This window comes from Callithrix jacchus, chromosome 4 (assembly GCF_049354715.1).
Source record: "Callithrix jacchus isolate 240 chromosome 4, calJac240_pri, whole genome shotgun sequence".
Taxonomy (NCBI): Eukaryota; Metazoa; Chordata; class Mammalia; order Primates; family Cebidae; genus Callithrix; species Callithrix jacchus.
Genome location: NC_133505.1, coordinates 163903268 through 163930478, shown reverse-complemented (window position 1 = coordinate 163930478; position 27211 = coordinate 163903268). Strand labels below are relative to the sequence as shown.

The following is a 27211-nucleotide window of genomic DNA, read 5'->3' as shown; positions in this document are numbered from 1 at the left end:
AGAGGTTGCAGTGAGCCGAGATCGTGTCATTGCACTCCAGCCTGGGCAATAAGTGCAAAACATCATCTCAAAAAAGAAAAAAAGAAAAAGAAAGAGAGAAACTGGAGTGTGATAAGATGGTACAGCTCTGCAATACAGCACAAGGATTTCATGGGTCATTTCTTTAAAAACCTGTGTAATACCTAATGGCGTAAATGAAAAATATGTTTTCTGATAATTCATACATTGATCAAATGTCCTGGTCTTAGGCAATTATTTAGATGAGTTAGAAAACCCACAAGTTATTTAGGACATAGCATCCTCGTGTTCAGTATTTTCTATTTCACTTGCTTTAAGAACGGAAAAAATCCCTCTTATTCTCGGAATGAAGAAGCAGGCTGACTGACAGCAACTTCGATATGCTCCAGGCAAACTACTGAAACACAGAATGGGCTCAGGCTCCCACTTAGTGCTTAGGGTTAACAGTTTATCTCAAGTGCCCGAGTGTGAACTTATAACACTTCCTACTTTTCAGCATGGGGGTGTGTGCCTCTGTCTCTAATAGGGTCATCTCACCCTTACCAAAAGGTCCTACATTAGGGCAGGGGGTGGGGAAGATCTTTGTGACAGGCTGTCAACACAATTCTTTGTTGTGAATAAATCCTATCTCCAATTAGAGCAGTATAAACCAGAAAGGAATGTCCTTCCCTACCTTTCAAGTGAGAGCACAGAACCACAGTGACTAGTGTTCTCACCTTTAAGGAGTTGAGCCTCTGCCTTGAGAGAGAAACTTTTCATGTCATATGGCTCAAAAGTTCATTCAAAATCGGGCTAGAGTCTCCTAAATCCTTATCCAAACCATTACAAACTATTGATGTGACATTAGGTCCTAAAAATACAGACAAATGGGCACTTCAGAGGCTATCTGGCTTGGATACTCCTGAGCCATTAAGGGAATGAGGAAACTTAAAATTCCTGAACTTGAAAGAACAAGACGGTTCCCACGTACTGTTTACAGGGCCCTATACCTTTATTCTAAACAAACTAATAAACTGTCAAAAATCTGCAGGATTAAGCTTTTCAACTCTTCTTCCTGCTGTGGTCTGAGGGTTCCAAGTCTTTCTCTAAACCTCACTGCTAGATTTGAAGATAGAAGAGCTACAAAAGACGATCAGCTAACAGGTAGAAAACAGAAGTGGATGTGAGGCGGTCTCCGTAAGAATTATGCCCTCATAAAAACCCTTAAAGACCAACTTACAGAACGTTATTCACTCAGCCTGCTATAATACATTCAAACCTTTATTAGTTAAATGTACTAAAACTACATAACATTTTTCACATGGAAGTTGGTTTAACAGTCTGATCACTGATATCCACGAGATCCCTTTGGGGGAGATTCCTTTCCACAGAGAACTTGGGGCAGAGAAACTGAAAAGCCTCTGGCAAGGCAAAGGACAAGTTAAGTCAGAGGATACACAGTGACACATGGACTTCTAGACTTGACTATTTCAGTCTCCACAGCTTTGATTAAAGACAAACTGGAGGTGGCCCAGCACAATGGCTCATGCCTGTAATCCTAGCACTTTAGGAGGCTGAGGCAGGCAGATCACTTGAGGTCAGGAGTTTGAGACCAGCCTGGCAACAAGGTGAAACCCCATCTCTACAAATTCCTCATTCTGGGTTCCAACACTTGGTGACAACGTGGTGGTGGGCAACTGTTAACCTGCTACTTGGGAGGCTGAGGCAGGAGACTCAAACCCAGGAGGTGGAGGTTGCAGTGAGCTGAGATCACACTGCTGCACTCCAGGTAGGGTGACGGAGCGAGACTTCATCTCCAAAACAAAAAAATAAATAAAAATAAACTGGAGTCATAAAAGATTTACATATACTGGATTCTCCTTATTAAAACGGACCATAAAAGTCTGGATGACTGCTAAGTGACCTGGAAGGTGTGGGAATATCGTGTGCCTTGGATTTGACTTAGGTGTGACTCACAGAGTGGCAGCTGACATAAGCTCATAAGCCTGGGTCCCACTGTGCTTGCCATGCCACTAAGGACCAACTCTGGGGAGGTAGATAAAAACTACCTCTTCGTGGATAAAACAGCCATTACATAAAAGAGGGAACTTTAAGGAAAGCTTCTCAACTTCAGTTAACTTCAGGTGTGAAGACAGAAATAGTAAACAGGCAAGATGACCAAAGATGTGACTTGGCTGAAAGCAGGAAGCGCTTCACTTTGGGAATCCTGAGGATCCGGGAGGCACCCGCTGTGAAAGTCCATGGTGTGCTTAAGTATATAAACTACCACGCTGAAAATCTGCCATTCTCATCCGAACACCCCCTGCAATAGCTTTAAAGCTCAGGCATACAACTCCCAGGTCTATCAGGCATGGGAAAACCCACTTGTGGAGGGAAAGGTCTACTGTGCACACTGGGTATGGCAGAGCCAGCCTGGCCTTCCCCAGGAAATCCAGATCCATAGCGCTCTGCTATCTGTAAGCAAAGAGGTAGGTTCTGAACTTTCCTCAGGCAGAACACCAGTCATAAAATGCAACAGCCACCAGCTCTATTCTCTCTAATCCGCGCTTTGATGTAAGGTAAGAGGCAGGGGGCAACACCGGGTAGAGCGGGCGGTTTCTATTTTTCTCACCAGGGCAAATTAATAAAAACAAAACCCAATTTTTCCCTTCTCTTACCCATTCTTATTCCTCTTCAATATTTTTCCTCTTTCTAAGATTCCTTTTTTGTTTGAGAAGCTTAATATTTGGCTGCCTTCTGAAGAAATGGGTATAGTGACAGATGAAAGACTTGTATTCATCGTCTAATTCAGAGTAAGGGGAAAAATCGACTGCTGTGCATTTAAGATTCTAACAACCTTGCAATTTTGTATAGTCGTTTCCCCCACCCGTTCTTTTGAAGAAATCTGCTTTTATTCTGCTAATAACTAACCACAGTTGCAGCAGCATGGATCCGATTAGCAGTTCTTATGATACAAAGGGGTGAAGAAAAAAAGCTGTGAACGGGGTTGCCAATTTGTCCACCTGGGACCCCAGGAGAAAGATTAGCCGAGGCGCCTGCCTGCTCCCTTTCTTCCACTTGATGGCTGCTCTATGCTGCCGGATAGAGACAGGCCTTTTTCAAGCCAAGGCACTTGCCTTTAATAAAAGTTTCACTCGCCTCCATCCTCTCTTGTCACCAATTCCTCATTCTGGGTTGCAACACTTCGTGACAACTCTGCCTGTAAACATGGGTGGCTGGCTACGAAAAGTGCCACACGCGGATGCTCACCCCCTTGGAGTCGTTTTGCATCTAAAAGAGAATATGTCATGTGAGCACTTGCTATGCCCTGCAGGTATGAGGGACCGTGTTTTCCAGACCAAAAGGTAGTGGCACACGTGGCCAGTCAACAGGCATCTTTACGCTGCTTCTGGATGTGAGAAGGCAGAGGGAAAAATACAGAGTTTGGGAACTGAATATTGGAATCTGAGGAGAATAACACAGAATGTATAACACTGAGACCAACAGATAAAACACTGGTACTATATATAGGTGGCATGGTTTCTGTAAATTTTCCATTTAGATATAGAATTAAGTGTCCATTTATGTACTAAAATAATGCACTTTTTTTAAAGAGTTTAAAAATTCATTGCATTTGTGATTACACTAAGTAATGACAGCTTGTTTTCATGATAAAACTTAAGATCCTTGGTATAAAACTACATTAAAAGTAAAGAAGCAGACAGCTAAAAGCACCATTCTGAAAAACTTAAAACAAAACCCAAAAACAACCCAAGGCTTCTGAGTGAAATCTCCAGGATCTAAGGGGTATAAATCAGCACTTCGTAACGTATATTTAACAGAAATCAGCACCTGCTTAACTTGCTTCGATATGACAATTCACAGCATGACATATTAATACATTTGGGTAAATAAGTGCTTTTTCAAGAGAAGAAGAGTTAGTTGCACAATGAAACCCGGATTAATCAATAACCAAACTCCTTTTTAACAGTGCTGGGCTTGGGAGGTTGCTGGGGGTTGGGGAGAGCAGATCTCTCCAGCACGAGGCTAAAACTACAGGGCCCAGGCAGGAGGCAGCGGACACCCTCAGGGACCTGCAGCTCAGGAGTAAACTGACAGAAGCAGTGCCAGCCCGGGCATGGCAAAGCTCTGCCAGGGGACAGGAGGGCTCAGGCCACAGAACCTCTGATTGCAGCAATGTGGAGAGGAAGGTTCTCGAGCACGACCTCAAGTATTCTTCATCGCTCCTTCAGATTGGACTCAATATTTGGCAAGCGCACTTGTGAAAGGCATCTGCCGCAATGAAGTCGCTTTCAGGACGGAGGAAAAAAGGATGATCCCATAGAGGGTGAAATGCAAAGGCGGAAACACGGCTCCGAGCCCACAGGAGAAAGGATACGTAAGTCACCAATTTCCAAACTCTTTTCTCTTGAATTTCCGTTTTTCTAAGAGAACTGTGAGCTCTTTAATTTGGCCCACGTGTACTGAACAGCGCTACTTGTCAGGCAATGTTCTTGGCACTGGGGACAAAAAGAAGAGAGCCCCGCCAAGGGCTCAGGCAGCTGGGGCAGCCCGAGGGAGAGCTGAACTCCAGGGCTGCAGGGTTCAGCAAGGACTTCCTGAAGGGAAAGGCTGTTTAGTGGGGTCTTGATGCATAAGTAGGAGTTTGCTGGGCTGCATAAAGGGTGGGATGGACATTCCAGGCAGAAAGGATAGATAACATTATTCTTTTATGCAGCTCTAGGGGCAAAGATCTGGTTAGTGGTATAGAAACAGGGAATTCTGAACTAGTTCTTCCAGCTGCTTCTAAGAAAAAGCAACAAGGCCAAATTAAAAACAAACAAGCAGCAAAAATATATATACACTGGGGTTTGGTTCTTTTAAAATAGGATATGTTTTTTGCCTTTTCTCAAATAGAATTTAAATGACATGATCCTTAGACTTCACGCGAAATGAACTTAAAGGAACAACTGGGAACGGAGGGAGTCCACTGGTAGCTGAATTGGACATGAGAATACAACAGTAATTTTGCACAATAATTTTTTCTGTAATATTACTTTCAACTGAACCAAATCTAGTTCTAGAAAGGTCAGGAAAAAAAAAAAAAAGAAAAGAAAAACAAAACACCCGGCACTATGCCGCCTTAAAAAATGAGTTATTTATCCTTAAACGTTTCTGTGAGAAATAGATGTGCCCATAACTGGAAACCAAGCTCCTTCTGGAACGCTGAGCAAGTGCGAAGCTGCCTTGGACACAGGTGCTCTCTTCCATATTCTAGAAAACATTTCTTCTTCCATTTCTCTTTTACAGTCTCTACATTTTGGGGTACCCCGAGGTTGTCTCAGAATTCTTCTCACAGCCGGGCGCGGTGGCTCACGCCTGTAATCCCAGCACTTTGGGAGGCCGAGGCAGGTGAATCACGAGGTCAAGAAATCGAGACCATCCTGGTCAACATGGTGAAACCCCGTCTCTACTAAAAATACAAAACATTAGCTGGGCGTGGTGGCGCGTGCCTGTAATCCCAGCTACTCGGGAGGCTGAGGCAGGAGAATTGCCTGAACCCAGGAGGCGGAGGTTGCGGTGAGCCGAGATCGCGCCATTGCACTCCAGCCTGGGTAACAAGAGCGAAACTCCGTCTCAAAAAAAAAAAGAATTCTTCTCGCAGTGATCCTCAGCCTTGGCTGCACATAATCACCACCTGGAGAGCTTTAAAAAAGTACTGACGAAATACCGTGCGTCAGACCAATGAGGTCAGCATCTCTGGGGCTGGGCTGGCATCGGGCTTTCCCAGGTGTGCTATGTGGCATGTGCTGCTGTCCGCTGACCTTCACTCACTCTCTAGGTCAGGACTTCCCAGACCAGTAGCTTCAGCAGAGCTAGAAATTATTGGAAATGCAAGTTTCCGGGCTCCACCCCACAACTACTGAATCACAAGCCCCCCAAATGACGCTGAGGCGGGCTGGGTGCCCAGGGGACCTCGTCCTGAACCCTAATGCCTCACAAACTTATTTTTCCCACCAAAATCCTACCTGAGTCCATTCAAAATCTCCCTTAGGATGCGAGTGGGAATCTCAAATACAGTATGTTTAACCCAAACTCTTGATTCCCCAACAAAAACGTGTTCCTCTGTCTTCTATTCAGAACCACCATTTTAGCAATTCCTTCGGCCAAACACCTTCTGCTGCTACCCCTGCCATGTGTACAACCAAGTGGCAATCAAACCTCCCTGCCGCTACTGCAGGAGCCTCTGGTGTCCCTGCTTCCCCCTTCCCCTGCAGCATCCTGTCCACTTAGCAGCCACTGTGAGCCTCCTAAACCCTCAACAGGATCATGTCCCTGCCTTCCCAGCCTTCCAGAAGGTTCACATCACACTTAAACTCCTCAATTACAATCATAACCTACAAAGCCGTTAGCTCCTCTCTAATCTAAGTGCCCACCCTTTCTGCTCCACCGCCCGTGACCACCATGCTTCGGCTACACTGACTTCCTGGTGTTCCCCGCCCGGCACATTAGCACAAGACTAACTCAGGGCCTTTGAGTTTGCTCCTTTCCCTGACTGGATGTTCTTTCCCAGATGCTCGCATGGCTTGCCCCTGCTTTTCCTTCACTTCTCTTGTTGAAGTATCAACTTCTAAGAGAGACATCTTCCCTAACTAGCCACTGCTATCTAAAGAAGTCACTCGATTTTTCCCCGACTACCTGACAATCAAGTATGCAGTTATTTATGTATTTCCTGCCTTTCCCACTAGAATTTAAGTTTCATGAGGACAGGACCTTTTGCAGTTTATGTTCGGTGCGTTTACCCCACTTACTATGCCTGCAGCATAACATACACTCAGTGCCTCTTCATGACAGAAGAGGATAATAAAATAAGAAAGGAAGGGAAATGAACAACTGAGCTAGTTAGTGTCCACAGGGTGCATCCAGCAGCCAAAGTGCAACACGCTACTTTCCTAAAACCATCAAATGAAGTAATATATTTGGCATCCTCAGCAAGGTCACGCTCTTGGCATTCAGTTTTACGCATTTAGTGCAGTTTGCAAGTACAAACTCCTATGTCACTTTCTGTTTGGAAGGGAGAATATCAACATTAACGATTCCTGGTTATATCATTTATAAACATGCAGATGTGGATTATGAAAGATTAATGCATTTCAGGATTGGTGAGGGCATTCCGTTTGTCTGATGCCGAAACCAATTCTGTTCTTCATTAGTCAGTGACAACCCATATCACCCTGTTATGGAAGAGAAATCAAAGGTGCAAGTGTGTGAATTGAGAATAAGCGAAGAAACTGACTGGTAAGAGCCTTAACGGCTATAATCAATCAACACATCATAATAATCCTGGCTCCAGGGTTATCAGGAGATTGGAAAGAAGCCTAACACTCTCTATAAAATGGTTTTGTTCCTTCTACAATTGCTACTTATTCTCTTTTAGGAAACATGGTGATATACCAGAAGTTTGTGAAATCAACTTTAGGGGCATCTTGACTCCAAAATACTATGTGTTTTACCACCATTTCCCAAAATGTACTCAAGTGATTTTTGAAACTTTTTACTTCTAGGCTAAAATTAGTTCATAAAAGCTTTGGTACCCCTCCATTCTGCATCCTCCTCCTCAGTGAAGGCCGAAGGCAGCAGGTCAATGCCAACAGCATTTCTGCAGAGGCAGCACAAGCAGAGTCCAGACACAGTGACACTCAGCTGAGCACAGGTTCAGAGCAGGGACAGCCTACTCCGCTCAGGAGTGAAAACAGAGAACAAGGTGTCTGAAGTGCTTCTCCAGTGAACAATGCAAAAAAGTCATGGAGAAGTGGGAGTGGACCATCAGACCAACCATGAAAACACATGAGTCATGGCTGAGATTGCTGAGCAAGAGAAAGGCACATAATATTGCCTTGGTGACACAGGCTTTCTTGTATTTTCATATACAGAAGAATAGAGAAAAGGAATAGATATGAATCGGAGAATTTAAACTGAATTACCCAACTTTTTTTTAATTAAGAGAGGGAGCAAAACTAAGTGTGTATTTGGAGAAATTTCTAGTTTTTTTTTTTTGAGACAGAGTTTTGCTTCATCGCCAGGCGCCAGGCTGAAGTGCAGTGGCATGATCTCGGCTCACTGCAACCTCCGTCTCCTGGGTTCAAGCAATTCTCCTGCCTCAGCCTCCTGGGTAGCTGGGACTACAGGTGCATGTCACCACACCCAGCTAATTTTTTTGTATTTTTAGTAGAGATGGGGTTCCACCATGTAGGCCAGGCTGGTCTTAATCTCATGACCTCGTGATCTGCCTGCCTCGGCCTTCCAAAGTGCTGGGACTACAGGCGTGAGCCACCATGCCTGGCCAGTATTGCTGAATGTGGGAGAAAAAAGGGGGAAAGGCTTAATTAATTTGTAGTTTGTTGGAATGAAAGATTGAAAAGATTTTTGCTGCTGAAAAAAGGATACTCATTCCCCATCTATCAGAATACCTGATTTGGAAACACGGTGATATACCAGAAGTCTGTGAAATCAACTTTAGGGGCATCTTGACTCTAGTACTATGCATTTTTTCTGGAGTGATGTCTGAAGGAAAAGAGTAGCTCAGAACAATGGGGCGGTTCTTCAAATGCAAGGCCCTGGCGGCCAAACAGCAATGAGGAATCTGGTCTTTACAAACAGCACTGACAATACTCATGATCCATGGACTTGCTGAGTGTCCATAACCAGGATCTTGGCCTGAATTTTAAAGCCATTATCTTAAAGTGGGAGGTTCTGTATCATACCATCAATAACTAAGCCATATGGAGATGCAACCCCACCTCTCAAAAAGACAAAATAGTCAATTTGCTTTCTTAACTATTGCTAGGCAGCATTTGGAAGGGAATGGAAATAGTTTTGCATAACACCCAAATATTTTACTTTGTCAGGGAGAAAAAAAGACTGGCGTTAAGTTCTCTTTGCTTTGTAGAACTGCTGAATTGGTTTTCTGTGCTGCCACAGATTAAAAACATGGATATATCAACAGCATTTTGTGTTAATTTTTTTTTTCCTTCTCAGCTTGCCAATAAGCAGCATGCATCTTCCTTGCAACAAGCTGTTGCAGGATTTCCACCTCCAGAGAAGCCAAAAAGAACATTTGACAGTTATTTTAAAATAAGATTATTAGGTAAGGTGATTATGCAGACTTTGAAATAAAAAATGTCTGTCAGTATGCGAAATGCCATTTTAGAGGGTCTACTGCTAACGTTATGAATGGACACTGGCTAAGAGCCATTTACACAGAGAAATAAACTCATGCTTTTTACCCAGAGTTTTATTAAGGCCACATTAAAAAGTAGAAAGTTTATTTACTTAGGATGGGCTTGAGCCCTAAGAGAGCTAAAACTCCAGGGAAAACGGGTGAAACGAAAGAGACGCTGGTTTGCATCCTCCGTCGTTCATCTGATAGGTACTAATCTTGACAAATTAGACCAGGAGCTTTCATTTCCTCTCACTGGAATCCTTCCTGTTCACTCTGGCCTATGACTAAGTCCTCACTGAGATTCATTTTTCTCTTTCCCATTATAGCATCCTTCCAGATTCTTCTTGTTTGAATGTCAAATTAAGTAAGAAAATTAGTTTTTTGACCAGAATATCTTCTTGTTTGTATCTGCAGCTATATCGGCTTGTAGAGAAATCTACGTGCTGAAGGGGTAGGACTGGGTGAGCGCTTACACAGAAGAGCTCTAAATACACCCTGTGCTTCCAAAGAGTTCTTTTCCATATTTAATCGAACATGGGGCGCCCTTTCTAGAACTCATGCTTTTTGTGTCTGAGCTTTTCCTGAGGTGCACAGATTCATCACGGCTGGTTGGTATGCTGGATACATCTCTCACCATCTAGGAATGGCCGGGATAAAGAGGCGGAGATCAGGCTCACTATGAAGGAGCTGGAGCTTTGTGGAGTAGGAGGATGGGCTCTGGCCAACTCACTTCGTGGGGCTCGACACACCTGTCATCCTTTTCAAAGGACAGAGACTGAAGTTATTCACTGGGTAGGAGCTCACATTAGCAGAGGGGTGCGGGGTACCACATGCTGTGCACTGTTGTGGGGCTCCTGGAGGCAGCCACCCCAGCGGGAGGGACCCATGCAGAGGTGATCACGGGGATAGTGGGGAGTGCAGTGGACTGGAGAGGGAGTAGGCGAGGGGAGGTATCAGTACAAAAAGACGGGCGCTGGGAAGGCGGCTCCTGGAAGGTGAGTGACATTCCTCCCAACCCAGGCCTCCTGGCTTCACAGTCTGAGCTCTGAAGCTGCCTTGACCCATGCCTCACGCCCAGCCAGCCAGCGGGCAGTCTGCTGAGAAGCCAGGTGGCAGGCGAGTGGCTCCAAACAGCAAAGCATGAAATGAAAAATAAAGGGGGCTCTACTTTCTTATCTGATGCAACTCCATTTTGTTTGTTTCTACGATAGCTAGGATGAGGTTGCCTTTGATTAGTCTCACCTAGTACCACGCAAGAAGAACAATAGCCATGATACAAACAGCTACTCATTATGTGCTAGCATGAAGACCTAATTTTGTATTTTTGATCCTAATCTCTTATGATCAGTGGCCTTCTACTGCCAGATCAAAGCGACTTAACTCTACTTACAATGGACTTGGCACAAATGCCAAATGCCTAATGCCAAAAAAAAGAATGGGGAAAAGTCTATTCAGGAATTTTCAGTTACTGCCCTTAGATCTTCATTAATAAAACAGATGAACTGAGTTTTATAAACAAGAGTGCCAGCCAGGCTATGAACAGTTAACACCTACCTGTCCATTCCTCACCCCGATGGCGTGCTCCCTCTCTTCAACATTTAAACACTGTCGCTGCTCACAGCACACGGAGGAAAAGCTGACACAAGCCTTTGGCCAATAAAATAAAAAATTTTAAAGTTTGGCTTATTTACATTTTGCTTTGTTAGTAAACTGGAATGGCGGGCTCTGGAGGCAAGATGAGTGAAATTAACATCCGCAGAATTTTCTGGCAACAGCAGTGCATTCGGATGCTGTGCTGAGTCAGCTTCCACCATGCATTAGGGGCAATCAGGCCCAGTGTAAGACTGAAGACCTGTTCAGTACGTCCAAAACCCGGCAGTCCTCCTTACAGCAAAGTGAAAAACGCTGGGACGTAACCCAAGAAGCAGCCTAAGTGCAACGTGATGGGATCATTTACTGAAATACCAGCATAACGTCCAATGTCACACATTTCAGAATTAACTGTACCTGACATTACATCTGCTTAATTTAAATATACACTATATGAATACACACTGCCTATTACAGAGATGGAGCTATTTCATTTCTGTCTCTAAATATAAATACATCAGTATGAAGGAGAGAGAGAATAAGTAACAAACGAGGAAATTTATAATGGCTGTGGAGGGAACTATACAGCGTCTGTGTTACTGCTCTAAATGCTTGTTTAGGTTCAATAAGCAGGTCTGAATTCTTTACCTTCTAACTATAGAGAGTTGCGACGCTGGAACTGCAAACAAAAAGAATGTGCAAGCAAAAAGAGACAATCCATGTGGCTACCTAACATAAAAAACCTCCATCCTGCTTCTCCAAAGAATGCATGTGGTAGAGCCCTGCTGGGTCAGGGGTGCGGCAGGGCAGTGTGGTACCAGGGTATCATAGCAGTGGTTCCCATGACACTCACAATGTTTGTGAGGCAGCAAGGTAGGAGGGCAAATCTGCAGTGGGTGGAGGAACATTTTAACAGGCAAGAAACACCATCAGCCATTTGGGATGCTTTACTGGGGTTTGTGTATCTACCTCTGTGATACTTCTCATTAGCTGTCAATTACATTTAGCAGGGTAGAGACGGAGAAAAATGATTGTTCTTTTTCAACAAATCCTAGGAGAGCAACATCAGGAAGAACCCCCTGCAACATTTTGGCTTCACTTCATCCCAGCTATCAGCTACATAACAGCTGCACATTTTACAATGACTTGTTAGAGAGACAGTGATTGAAAGAGCCAGTCTGTGAGACATGAAGAGGAGGTGGCGAGATACAGCAGGAGGTAACAGGAGAGAAGAGGGGTCAGACACAAGTCAGTGCGGGGAATGAGAGGAAGGAAGGGGAGAGGAAGAAAACAAAAGGCTACATGTATAAAAATAAAGGGAAATTCCTAACAGATACTCAACAGTTTGAGTATCATGCCTGGGAGAGCATGCCATCTCTGCATGACATGCGCAGTTCACTGGCAGACTCAGAACCAGAGGAAGGTGGACTGTGTATGAGTCTGGGATCTAATGTATAGATCCACATAATTTAAATATGGGAAAAGGAGGAGGGAAATGGGCCTAATTATTCTCTAAAGGAAGGTGGACTGTGTATGAGCCTGGGATCTAATGTATAGATCCACGCAATTTAAATATGGGAAAAGGAGGAGGGAAATGGGCCTAATTATTCTCTAAAGGAAGGTGTATTTGGATTTAGGTAACAGTAAATATAAAACAAAAAGCAAAGACCAACACTATGATCGACTCCAAAATGTGGTTTTATTACCTATGACCAAGTTCACAGAAATACATAATATAATCCAAGTCAGATAACTCAATATATTTAATATTTCTCAGAGAATAAGGATATGAATCTCAGGGAAATGATTTAAAAAATTAAACAGGACAGGGTGCCTAGGTGGAAAGAAATGGAAATAGAAGATGATCGTTTTTTTCTCCAACAAAAACCTGTGATGAGTTTTGAGCAAATTCCATTAAAACAGCTGCATATAAAATGTTTGATGAACAGTTATCAAAAAAAACTGATATGTGAGTGCCCCTAGGCTTAGCTGTGGGAACAGACAGAAGAGAAATGGGTAATACCTGGACTCAAGCCACGGACTATTCCCCCAAGGTCTAGGACAAGGTTGCTGAGAGTAACCTGGCTCCTCTGCATGAATGAGAAAATGGTGCCCCTTCCCACAGAGGGCAGGTCAACCCCATTCAGATCCTGTGCAATGAGCAACCTGTTGAAGTGTGTACAGGAGCCCTGGCGGGGGCCACTGAGCAAAAAGAGCTGCTCACAGTTGGCCTCCATTTAGGCAAAAAGAGGGAAAATCATCCAGGAGTTTATACTGCGCCCATTGTTAACTTCTCTGCGTAGCAGGCAGGCTATCTAGCATAAACCAGTTTGCCTAGGATCTGAGTGAAGCGCGTTGAAGTGTCCAGCTCAAATTTTCATGTGTGGAGACACCAGTAAGAATTCCGTTAATCTCTGGGGTACAGTCATTTCTCTCTTATTTTCTGGTCTTCATCTTAACCTTCCCAGGCCCAACCCCCAAGAAGAGCAGCATGGACCTTTTTTTTTTTCCCTAGAAGAAAGAACTGAGTTCAACTTTGTGAAAATGCATTATGCTTTCGTGGCTAGCTCTAGCAGTCCTACTGAACTACCTCCGCAAACACAGCAGGTCACCACTGGGAACATACATGTCTTCTGAATTGTGTAAAAACACCACTGGCTTAAGAACCAGAAGACCTGCTGCCTAAATCAGCTGTACTGCTCTGGACAGTAATTGTCACAGACAGGCACCCAGGTCTCAGTTTGAATAAGACCCATAATGGAGAACCTAACAATTTTAAGAATCAGCAAGCACTGAGTGCTCGCCATGTACCTATCTCATGTGCAGTGACACATTTAATCTTCGCATTTCCCCTATGAGGTGGGGTTATATCATCCATACAGATGCAGAAACTGAGGCACGGAAAGGCTTAGAAGCTTCTTCAAGGCTATGTGGCTAGTATCAGAAAATTATGAAAGTCCACCCAGTTCAAATGTTTGTAATTCCACTTGGGAGAAAGGTGAATGCCCAAATTGCTTATCAGATTTTTTAAGAGGCGACTCCATGGAGAATACACTAAGAAATGTTCATTTGTCATATTTATATAATCTGATCCCACGTAGCTTCACACTTATCAAAGACAGTTAAGAATTTACTTGAAGAATATGCTACCAAAAACAGGCGGAGCTTTTGCTGCCTAATTTCTTCCCGGTACTAAATTTCATCGACAAGCTTTACCAAGCACCATATAGATGTTGGCTACCGAGGGGCTGACTTGTAAAAGAACAGTGAAGCAATATGGCGGTTAGCGTTTCTGACACAAGTTTAAAAAACAAACTAAACACTTTAAATGACATATCCAAGAAAGTGGAAAGTTTTCTATTAAAAAAGGAGTTAGCAGGGAGAAATGGTAGTAAGGTCCTTGTCCTCTCTGCCCGCAGGCATCTGCAGTTACTGTGAAGAATGACCATCCTTCATCAATGATAGACTGAATAAAGGAAATATGGCATATATATACCATGGAATACTATGCAGCCATAAAAAAGGATGAGTTCATGTCCTGTGCAGGGACATGGATGAAGCTGGAAACCATCATTCTCAGCAAACTGACACAAAAACAGAAAACCAAACACCACATGTTCTCACTCATAAGTGGGTGTTGAACAATGAGAACACATGGACATAGGGAAGGGAATATCACACACCGGGGCCTGTTGGGGGTGGTGAAGAGCTAGGGGAGGGATAGCAGGGAGTGGGAGGGGTAGGGGAGGGATAGAATTAGGAGAAATACTAATGCAGATGACAGGGGGATGGATGCAGCAAACCACCATAGCACGTGTATACCTATGTAACAAATCTGCACGTTTTGCACATGTACCCCAGAACTTAAAGTATAATAAAAATTAAACTAAATTAAAAAATAAAAAAGGATGGTCATCCTTTGTGACACTGTCTAGCCCACTTACCAGCTTTTACTCTGTGCAAACCAACTAAACCACAGACTCTGAGGCCAGTTAAATTTGCTGAGCTACCTTCTCTGTAAAATACTATATAATTTAATATATGATACCATACCCAGGATCACATGCCCAAAGTGAGCTCTTATGTTCACTTTTATGTTCTTTATCGCATCAAAATCCAAACCATGAAAATATAAGTTTAGAAATCCCCATTTGAAATGCAGACATGTATGACAATCTTCAGATAGTTAACTACTCATGTCAGGAATTTAAAATTTTAAATGATCATATCTTTATACCTCAAGAAAGTTTTCATTTAGGTTTTTACACAAAGCCCTTTTGACTCGATTTAGAATGAAAGAGTGAGCTCTTTGAGTAATGCAGTTTTACATATAACTTTCCAACATTTAGGTAGGTGACACCTTACAAACCATCTCAACATCAAAAACTGTCTTTAAAATTCTGGACTATAGAGAATTCATAGCTTTAAAAAGTCAAAAGCAGCAAATAAGTCCAGGTTTTATTATAACCACTATGAGGACAAATATTTTTGAAAGAAAGGTAACATCAAAATGCCTTAATCAAAATGCACTGAACAAATCACAGATGAATCTTAGAAACATAACGTTTAGTTTACAAAAGCACACTGTAGCATACACTATGAGTGGGGTGACCACATTACCTGATCTGCCCAGGACCTTCTGGTTTATGCTGCTGTCCTACTGTAATTGTTAACAGAAGCCCTTTGCATGCACAGAAGTGTCTCAACTTGGATGATAAATTAGTCATTCCAAATATAATACATTTCTGTAAAGCTAAAAACTAAATAAAACTAACAATACATACTCTATGAATGTTTGTAATAAAATTCTTACCAAAAAAACCCCCAAATACCAAAAAACCAAAAGAAAAAATTTTTTTAAAAGGTTCAAAGGATATTTGAAGTGAGGGGGAGGTATAGAGCTTGAGATCAGGAAGGAATAAACAGGTAGATACTACAATTCTTAAACCAGATGGTGAATTCATGACTATTCATTTGATAGCTATGTTTCATAATTAGTGTGCTATATATGTTCTTTTATTTAGAGACAGGTATGTGTAACATTCTAAACATTCCACAATACACTTTTTTTTTAAATATATGAGGTGAAATTTTAAAAAGCACTGAAACTAACACCCATGATTTTGGAAAGATAGAATAAATGATCTGGTTTGGTGATAAAGGAAAGCTAGCTGCGTAGTAGACCTGAATGGATGAAGTTTGTAAGAAATCTGGATGAGGATGAAGTAACGGACAAATAAACAGCCAAATAAATAAACAACCTCAAGAACATAAAAAGGAAGCAGAAGAGAGAGATGATGCATAACTGAAAGAACTGAACCAGCATAGGGACTCCTTGTATCAAACAGAAGGCATCAGTTTGTATCAGTAAGAATGCCTCAGCACGCCCTGGAAGTACCCACTGTCTGCATGTGATCAGACACTGGCAAGTACAGACTGTAGAAATGTTCTAGAAAATATATGCTGTGGCAAGTATCAAAAACACACAAATGTAAGACCAATCCTCATCAACGATCTCACTTTCGTGGCACTCATCAACAGAAAATCTGATGTAACAGGATCATTATAAAACATACGCTAAGAGGATACATAATATCCTGCTTCTGGAAGAAGTTAGGTAAACATGCAAATTGAAAATAAAGTAATTGGTCGTTTTATGAAAAGAGAAGTTATATTCACCTGTTGAATATCGTTAGGAGCTGGGACTCTTGTATGCCTTGCTGAGAATTCAGTTATACTCTTAATAGGTGGTCACTAGGTTTTTAGATAGTAAAGCAATTAAATGTGAGGTGCTGCTGATGAACGTGAGATCTGTCTTTATCACGAAGCAAAACGATAATTATCAGGAAAGTAAATACCTGGGATACTTGCAGGAGAGATTGGGCCAGATCGAGACTGGTTGCTTCCTACAGGAGAGCCGACAGGAGAGGGAGACGGGCCCCCTGGGATGCTGGAGAGATGAGGGGATGCATGTGGGGAGAAAGGTGACTGCGCCGGGTTGCTCTGATCCCCTTGGCTGCTCGTGGACCCGGATGCGCTGACTGCTGAGCTCAAAGTTGCTTCTGTTCCCGTGGGGAGGTCATCAATGGAGCCAGACAGATCCTAAGAAAGGAAAAGATGTATTTATAGAGTGACCTTTGGATATGAATATCTCATCAAAAGATGACTTGGAAATCACAATGATGTGCCCTTCATAGATGAAGGTTTTCTGGGTAACACCCAAAATTCAAACCATGGCCACTTTCTATTAGAAGATTTTAATGAGGTCGTTTGTCAGTTGAACCAATAAGATCTTGCCTCTCTCCTAAATATGAGTAAGGTTGTACTCCTTGATGAAACCATCCTTATACAGTTTGCCCTTCAGCTGTCAGTACTGAGCCCATTAGATCTGTTCAAAGTGCCACACAAGACAGACAGCACTCTGCCTGGTGCCTTACCACAGGAATGGAATGCCTGGTTCTTCAATGATTACTTCATAAAGTAAAAAAAACCATAGGCTTTGAGTCCTTTTATTGAGAATTTGACATTGGTGGACTACTTGAATTTCAAACTAGGGTATGCTAATGTAATAGCAGTCACAATTTTGACCAAACTTTGTGATGATAAATTCTTTTTTTTGAGATGAAGTCTCATTCTTGTCGCCCAGGCTGGAGTGAAGTGGCGTAATCTCAGCTCACTGCAACCTCTGCCTCCCAGGTTCAAGTGATTCTCCTGCCTAGACTCTTGGGTAGGTGGAATTACAGGCGCTTGCCACCATGCCCAGCAAATTTTTGTATTTTTAAGAGAGATGGGGTTTCACCATGTTGGCCAGGCTGGTCTTGAACTCCTGACCTCAGGCGATCTGCCTGCCTCAGCTTCCCAGAGTGCTGGGATTACAGTTGAGAGCCACCATGCCCAGCTGATAAATTCTTACATCTTAAGTAACTATAAAGTGCCATTAAAAGAAAACAGTAATGTGTGTATTTATATATGATACTGGGAAAATAAATCTCTTTGAAGTTATGTTGGCATAAATGAGTCCTAATGTCATACCTTTCTTTTTAATGCCGATTTTACGCTGTCAATGACATTTATATTTTATCATCATACTCTCTGAGGCAGTGATTAAAATCCCCAATTGATACAGTTACAAAAAAAAAAAATGGAAGCTCAGAGAGTGCAAGTTACTGTTGAAGGTTACTTTACTGAGGACAGACTGCAGGTGCTAAAGAGGAAAAGGGGATGATGAGAGAGAAAGAGAAAGAAATGGTCTTCTGCTCCCTCAGCAGAAGGGACGCAGACAGAGGTTTCACTTCAGCCTGCATCACTGGTGTGCCCCCGCCATGGCTCCCACAGAAGCCCCCATCAGCAGGTGCTCAGTGCATCCCCACTGCAATGCCTGGACTCCCAGATCACCGACCGAGCGAGGTGCTGAATGAGGTCTCAAGGCTGAGTTACAGCATAAAAGATACCTCTCGTTATTATTGAAGACTACATCCTACAGAATGGAATCAGAACTATCTGGTCACAAGGCATCTTCAATCCTAATAGATCTCCTCCCCCTCTAAATTTTATTAATGTTTAATTTTATCTCACTGCTTACAACTGGGACTTCTGAGACTAGGGCTTTAGAATCTGGTAGAGGAAGATGCTAAGATTCTAAGAGTAAACCTAGACCAGAAAGTATGAAAAAAAGCAAGGGAAAGCAGAGCCAGTTATAGCTCTTCAGGGTAGCCTGCAGTGTCACAAAGCAAACTTAGGATGAGGATCCTAGTACCCTGGATAGTTTCGTTTATCTACTGATCATCTGTTATAGCATATAATTAACTTCTCTTTAAAAAAAATTCTAAAGTATAGCTGATAGAAACTAATCAAAAAGAGAAATGCTTTGGAAAAACAAAATGTCTTCTGCACTAAGAAAAATAACATATATCATTCCACAAAATCTTCAATGACCAATGACTGTGCTTATAAGAAATAACGTAATAGGAACAGAACAGACTAAAAACAGCACCCCTAGAAAAAGTTCACCAAATCTCCAAAATAGAGGCCTGGTATGGTGGCGCAGCCTGTAGTCCCAGCTACTCGGGAGGCTGAGGCAGGAGGGTTATTTGAGCCCAGGAGTTCAAGGCTACAGTGAGCTTCAAGTGTACTTGTGAGCAGACACTGCACTCCAGCCTACGTGACACAGTGAGACCCCGTCTCAGAAAAAAATCCAAAATAAAATTAAGTAAATTCAATCCATTTCAGAATTCAAAGATATATAAACATTTACGCTAATCCTTATGATTAGCAAAAAAAGTTAAGAGCACATGAGATGCATGACTTTGTACAAACTCAGCTGGTAAAAGTTTCTATTTAACTTGACTACTGGGCTCAGCAACAGATGTCTTGACAGAGACCACGGGGTCTGCAAAGTAGAAAATATTTACTCTCTGGCCCTTAAGGGAAAAAGTTTGCTGGCCCCTGATTTAAAGAAACACGTGTACTCATACCGTCTCTACTGCCTTTGCCTATCCCTTGGAGGAAAACAGGAATGAAGACAGGTCTCAGCTGAACTGCACAGTAACTGCACCATACACCATGACTGGTACAAACTTTAACGGAACAGGAACTTACTCCATTACTACGTCCCCCTGAAAAACACCGAGTGACAACTACATATAATCTTACTCTTTCTGAAGGGAGCATGAAAACCCAGGATGGGTGATGGCCTCCAATCTGGGCTCTGACAGTACCCACCAAACACTGATGACTAAGAAACAAGGGGTGGTCAGACAACAGTCAGCTGGCAGGAAATCCGCTTTCCATGTTTCTTTAAAGAAAAAAAAATCTGGTAGATAACCAGATACAAAATCCCACACTATATATGAAGTTAAAACATAGGAAGGACAAATCAGATTGAATTTTTGAAAAATCATCTATTGTAGTTAAATAATTTTATGCAAATCTCTCATCATAAAAACCGAAATGTTACTTTGAAGTTCTTGTAATTCTCTGCACAACCTACAAGTTCCATCCCGGTTCTCCCTTAAAATTCCATATTATGGTTGAAAAAGTGACAGGGATGGGTGTTAAGAGAGCTTCACTCAAGCTGCAAAGGCATCAAAAACATTTCTGTTATTCAACAAGCTGATCAAGGAAGTATCAAGAGAAAAATATAAAAACGGCAGCATTCTTCGTGTTCACGTGTCATCAGAATTTCAGTGCTGACTAGACCTCAGTGTAACAGAAGGGTAATAAAAAGATATAATTATATTACCGTTACACGCTCACGCAACTTTTATATGTAAATTATGCCGACATATTTCCGCCCTGCAGATAGTTACGGTATCTGTATGTAGAGCTATCCTAAAACATGCTAATAAAAGAAGTTCAACAGTGGTTTAAGTATTCAGCCTAGTTAACAAAGAAGCTCTGTAACTAATACTCCTCTAGAGGACAATTTAGTCAGCAGGGCACCAACTCTATTCTTCTTTTGTAAGTACTATCAGATCTATGATGCCTGTAAAGAACAGAGAGGCCTTACTGCATCTCATTCTAACCAAGGCACCTTCAAGCTACAGTGCTTCCATTTATCTTGCTGGAAAGCTGGCAGGTAAGATAATTGCAGGCAGTCTCTTTTAAGGGGCTAGAGTCCCCCTGCCCCGTGGCATTCCTTAAATCAGTCCTCCTTTTTTGATGGGGTGACTGGTAAGGCAATGACTTCATGGGCTCTCATGGATAGTAAAATCACTATTTTGCTATCATAATGTGATTTGGTGAAATCTTGCTATTAAGTTGGGTTTTCAGTACCTGACAACACTCAGAATACTGAATACTCTCTGGCACACTGAAAATAACTTAACTCCTACTATCAATGATTAATTTTTTAAAATCCTTGCCTTCAAAACCAAAACCACAAAGCTGTTTAACTTTAAAGCTTAATTTAAATGACAATTCCCTGCAATGACTCTCCCTCTATAACCATCATCCTTCCCTGATCTCTGACCATGTAAAATTTTCATTCTAACCCCAGTGACAAGTGCAAGAGATTTTACTGTGCTTACAATGAAATGCCACCCAAAGCAGTAACAATCTTATCAGACTTTGACAAGAGAAACAGTCACAAATTAACACACAGCACAAATATGTTCGGATTCTCTATGCTGGGGCAGGCTCGGGGAGGGTAGCGTCAGAAGGAATGAAGATGGGACATCAAAGAAGATGCACGGGAAGGACTTTTAAAGATATGAAGATAAATGAAATAGACATTAAGTATAAAGACTCTCTCGTGCCTACACACTGTGTATGATCCATGTGAATAAAAATATTTCACATGACTACATTCTGACTCACTACATATCAAAAGACATCTTTGGTTTTGATGGTGTTCAATGTAGCATAAGTTAGCTCACCAAAGGATAAATTCAGTCAATACTGGGAGTTTTACTTTCTCAAAGAACTGGGAATAAGTAAGGAAATTTTACTCCCTTGCTTAATTAAATAAGTGGGTTTTTTAAAAAGCAAAGGAACTTCAAAATACTCTAAGCTATGGTTCTCAATACAATTAGCTGGTGGCATTAGATCAGCTGCTGATAGAAAGCTGCCAAGCACTGCACACATTTGGGCATCTCTTGCTCAGAAGTGCCCCAGGAGAGCATGAGGATAAACACTGAATCAGAAATAGAGAAGATATTTCAATCAATGAGACCAGTTCAGGTCTCTTGTTTGAGGATTTTAATAGGATACAGTTAATGATTTCTCACTGTGACTTCCCATGGGTTTAAAGCACAGGTTAAAACGCCAGTTCAGTGGTCTTCAAAAAAAGTCTCTTAATTATCTTAAAAAGCAGAAATAGCGTCTCTTCTTTTTAGAATATTAAAATGAAATAAACGAGTATATGGCTTCTTTTTCTCTCTTCAACTAGACCCTCACCTTCTTAAGAGTAGTGACTGCTTATGCCAAGTGCAGTGAGAAAGACAGGATGGAGCTGACTGTTAATTGGTAAATCTCACTCAATTTATCAGCACTACAGAAAAATACAGCTGCAAACACTATAGAAAGTAATCCAGCACATTTAAATATTTCTAAACATTTACCATAAATGCTCTACTGAAAATGATTGACTTAGCTATTAAGACTTAGCAATGGATTATCAGCCCTCTGTATCCAGTGTCATTAGATTCTGAGTCCTTTAGAAACACCCTGCAAAATTACTTCACACCTTCTGCCCTTATTTTGGAACTCTCATTTTTGGACTGTGATATGAATACACCTTGAAATTGATATGAGAATTGAGTCAATAATTTGACAGACACATACACACAAAAGGAAACATCTCACAGTGGCTGTTTAATTTCCATGATGTTTAAAGGCTTCTCCCATTAACCTGTGTTGTAATACTGTACGTCAAGATTCCTGCCAAAGTCCCTGATGCTTTCATTTGTCTAGACAGCAAATGAGTTAAAAGCTCAGACTTCCTATCTTAAAACACATTAGAAAAAATACAGCAAAGGCACCAGAAAAACAGAATCCCTGGAAAAAAAAATCCTTCCAAGCACTAATTGTTAGGCCTTAAGAGCATCCTCTTTCCAAGTTATACATGTGTCACTTTTTCTTTAAACATGTCCAAATACGTATTTATTTTCTCACTATGTGACAATATATACAATACACACCCTTAAGATGTATGAGGTCAGCTGGAAAAAAAGGTTGACGTTAATTTAAAAATAGTCACAAGCTCCAAAATACCGTATCAAAAGCCAGAGATAACACAAGAAAAATTAATGAGCCAAAATTTGCTTTAAGAGTCGTGGCCAAGAACTACTTTTGGGTGAAATGACTTTCAACTGATACGTTTGTGTTATTTCTCAGGCAAAGATTCCACTATGGGTAACTCTCATTTTAAGGGGACATTTGTAGGATAATCAGCTAAAGTGACACTTTACAAAAGGAAAATTCAGAGTTATGCGTAACATTTTAGATAAATATCACCGTAATGGTTACGTTTTCTTTGGTATTTAAAAATCAGCATCTAAAATAAAAGCTGTTCTCAAAGGTCCTTGGGTTAAAACTCCTGATATGAAACATGTTGCCATTCCAAACTTAGAAGAAGTAAACAATACAAGCATGAAATATGCATCAGAAAGGGGACGTTTTTCTCACTGCACAAGCCTCTAGGGGTTCCTAAAACAGTCTCAGTTTTCAAACTCTTTTGAAGAGATTCTCCACCCTTCCACTATTAACAGCCTCAAGGAGGTGTGCAGAATAGAAAGAACAGCAAACAGACCTCTCGACACAGCACGGGCAGTCTTGAACTCAAAAATAATTTGGCACGAAAATGTACTTATAACTTTGTTTTGGGTATATAGAATCTGGAATTTACCTTCCTCTGGAAATAACAGTTCCCTTCTTGGTTAGACTCCCAGGACCAGCCTCAGAAACGCTCATAATAGCCTCAGAATGCTGATTTTAGCAAAAAGTAATACCACCACTGACCAAGGGCCTTCTGAGTGCCCCAGATATTAGACGTGTTTTCTTACGTGAGAAAATAACAGCGTCTTGTTAGCGGCAGTTCATTGTCCCTACAGTTAAAATGCTTTTTATCTGATTTTATCATACTTAAGTCCAACGTACTTAAGACCCTTTCTGCCCACAAGTCAAGCCCCAGGTCACTACGAAAACACTAAAAAGACTTGTGTGCATAACTGCTGGCCCTTTATTATTCCAGGAACGACGATGTTTTGAATACAAATTACAGCAAACCGATGACATTAAAGCTATAACAAAGTGAGATACGGACTAACGTGGGGAAGGGTATTTTTGTGCCTAGAGCCACCCTTAAGCAAGCCCTATCTAAGTTTTGTTGTTGGTGCTGAAGGGTGACAAGGTGGAGAATGAGGGAGAAGGCAGTCTTTCCGTGTGGATGACATTTTATATTCATATGTGGACTTGTACACTTGAGTGTCCTTCTATCATGGAGTCTCAATGAAGAGAGATACACAAATGACCATAAAATGCAAAAAATTCTATGACGAAGGGGTGAATTAAAAGTGCTAAGAATACAGATTGATGGGTCAATGTCCAGGACTGCAGCCCAGACCAGGAGTAAAGGGCACTCCAGGACAGGTGGTGGGAAGGGGACACTCAGTAGGGAAGCAGAGGGGACAATCCACAAAGGCAGAAAGGGTAGGAAGAGCAAGGGCAGCGCATGCTACTGACGGACAGGAGGCACTCCGGACTGCACAGGAGATAGGGTGAGGCTCCAGAGCCTGGCAGAGGCAGGCTGGGCATGGTCTCACATGCCTATGCCAAGCAACATGGGCCTACATTTCTAGGAACTAGGGGACCACAGAGGTCCAGAAAGTGAATTTTAATATTATTCGAAGAGGAAAAACGAGCAATAGAGTGCCAATGAAGAAACTAAGAACACTTCAAACACAATTAAAATTGCAGGTGCTATTTAAGAATAAATCTGTAAAGTGCCTTACAAAAAATCTGTGTATTTTTTGCATTACATAGAATTAAACAAATAAAGGCCATGCGCGGTGGCTCACACCTGTAATCCCAGCATTTTGGGAGGCCGAGGCAGGCAGATCACAAGGTCAGGAGATCGGGACTATCCTGGCCAACATGGTGAAACTCCATCTCTACTAAAAATACAAAAATTAGCTGGGCATGGAGGTGCGCGCCTGTAGTCCCAGCTACTTGGGAGGCTGAGGCAGGAGAATCGCTTGAACCTGGGAGGCAGAGGTTGCGGTGAGCCGAGATTGCGCCACTAGACTCCAGCCTGAACAGAGTGAGACTCCATCTCAAAAAAAAAAAAGAATTAAACAAGTAACACAATGACAACAAAAAGTGCAGAAGTAACTTGAGTCCGGGTTAAATAGCAACATGTATTCTCGACTGCAGTAATTTTAAGAATCCACATAGCCATCTGACTCATCTCAGGTCCATGTAAGAATCAATGGAAAACATGAGTTGAAAGACACATACCTTAACCTTAAAACAGTGTAACAGTATCTAAAAACTCTGCATAACATATAGCTTTAAAGATTACAGTCTCTTAATTCTATATTCTACTCCAAAACTGCTGGTGATGACTCTCAGGGTATTTAGTTATAAAGGGGAAAAATCACCTGGTAACACTGAGGAAGAGAGAGATGGGTTTATAAGTTGGTGCTTTACAAACATCATTGCCAGGTATCAACCTATAAATATTAATGACCCATGTGCTTTGTAAGTAAATTGACAAACGTTAACAAGACCTGTAAATATGTAAGATTTAGACTTTGTCTACAGATTCCTGTTGTTATAACTGAAAGTTTACAATAAATCTTCAGGACAGAAAAGCCATCAACACTGCCATCTGCATCTCTCATGGTAAAAAAACACATACCAACTTCACTGTTTATCTTAGAAGTACAATGCTTAGCACACAGAATCTAAAAATTAAACACCAAAAGGCATGAACCTTCTGGAGACATTTATTTCTTCGGCAGCATAGCAATGAAATGCTTATAAACACTAAGACCTATAGAAACCCATAAATAAATGAGCAACTTAAAAATAATAAGGCAGGAGGATGGATTGAGCCCAGGAGTTCAAGGCTGCAGGGCACTACTGTACCTGTGAGAGCCTCTATATTCCAGCCTGGGCAACATGTTACCCTGGGCAAAAAGATCTCATCTCTTGAGGGGGGAAAATAACTAAGAGAAAAACATACAACTCACGAATTGTATGGAACCTACAATGACATGAAGGGAAGCTTGACTTGCAGAACATTACTGAACTTGGTTATTTCGATATTCTACCCATTCACGTGAACCATATGAAGAAATGTTTTTGTCCTTCATCCTTCACTGAACTTTTTAACTTTCAATTCTAAAATGACTTCAGATTGACACGAAACCAGCAAAGACATTTCTGAGAGTTCCTTTACATCCTCATCCAGTTTCCCTAACAGCAGCATTTCACATAACATGGCACATTTATCCAAAGTGCAGAATTAACACTAGTACAACACTGTTAACCACAGACTTTAGTCGTGTTTTTCCAGCTTTGCCACTTATGCACTTCTGTTCCAGGCCCCAGCCCACATCCATGTCACAGTGACTTGCCCTGTCTCCTTGGTCTCACCATTCTGTGACCATTTCCCGGTCTTTCCTTGACATGTTTGAAGAGTATGTCAGGTGTTTTGTAGAATGTTCCCCATTTGCAGGTGTTAGTGTCTTCTCATGATGAGACTGCGATGACAGATTCTGGGGAAAACACCACGAAGTGAAGTGTCCTTCACATCGTACTATACCGGGGAGTACCAGGTCAATATGACGATGTCAGCGTGACTCACCACTGGTGATGTTGGCCTTGATCACTTGGTTTAGGTGGTGTCTACCAGGTTTCTCCACTGTTCAGTTACTATTTTTCCCTGTCCATACTCTACTCATGAAGGGAGTCACTAAGTCCAGGCCACTCACTGGAGGGGAATTAAGCTCTACCTCCTAGAGAAAGAATACCAAAAAATTTGTGGATATATGTAAAAACCACAAAAGAATAAACATTTTGGGAGATATATATGAAGTTATGCAAGTATCTTAGCAGAAAATTTGTGTATTTTCTTAAAATCATTTTAAGACTTCTGAGTGCTTTAAAAAAGTAGAGAATTCAGAAACTTTTTACACGATTAGCTTAACTAGATTACAGATGGAAATGTTTTATGAAGACTATTTTTGTATTTTAAAATCAAATTCAACACATGCAATACTCCCCCAAAAGTCAAACTTCAAACCATGCATTTTTTTTTAATTTTCTGTTATGATTCAGACTCACTAAGAGGTTTCCAAAATGAGTTGTTTTTCATTTTTGTACAGGGGCAGCTGGTCACTTAACACCTCAAGTGGTAGCACTTAAATGAAATTTTACATAATAATTTTTCCCAAGAGCATATAACCACTTTATAACATGTTACTTCAAAAACTACTCAAAAGGAGGTGGTCATAAGCCTATTCGTGGTTTCAGAAACTTCCAATACCAGTAATAACCATGATGATCAAGAAAATAATGTCAATAAGGACGTGAACAAGCACTTGACACCAGCGTGTTTCCCACTCAAGCATACTACCTCTCCACAAGGGCCATGATGTAACCACACCGAGCCTCTGCAAATAATTACCCTGTTCCTTGGAGCATGCTCTCAGGCCCCACCTCTGATGGTCACTTCACTCCACTATGAAGAGTCTCAAAGACAGCATAACATAAGACATGGGACTTCAGCCGGGTGTGGTGGCTCACACCTGTAATCCCAGCACTTTGGGAGGCCAAGGTGGGCAGATCACCTGAGGTTGGGAGTTCGAGACCAGCCTGGCCAACATGGAGAAACCCCTGTCTCTAGTAAGATAATACAAAATTAGCCGGGGGTGGTGGCAGATGCCTGTAATCCCA

At 41.7% G+C, this 27211-nt stretch overlaps 1 protein-coding gene across 12 annotated transcripts in view; it reads right to left on the bottom strand.

The window, feature by feature from the left end:
- Positions 1-27211, bottom strand: part of ARID1B (AT-rich interaction domain 1B) — a 437005-nt gene that overhangs the window by 112764 nt on the left and 297030 nt on the right. For all 12 annotated transcript variants that reach the window (XR_013534646.1, XM_035297021.3, XM_035297024.3 and 9 more), the window contains one exon: positions 16669-16912. Coding sequence is in view for 11 of the 12 variants with exons in the window: in XM_035297021.3 (XP_035152912.2) it covers positions 16669-16912 (244 nt within the window). In the remaining variant the exon portion in view is untranslated. The remainder of the gene's footprint in view (positions 1-16668; positions 16913-27211) is intronic.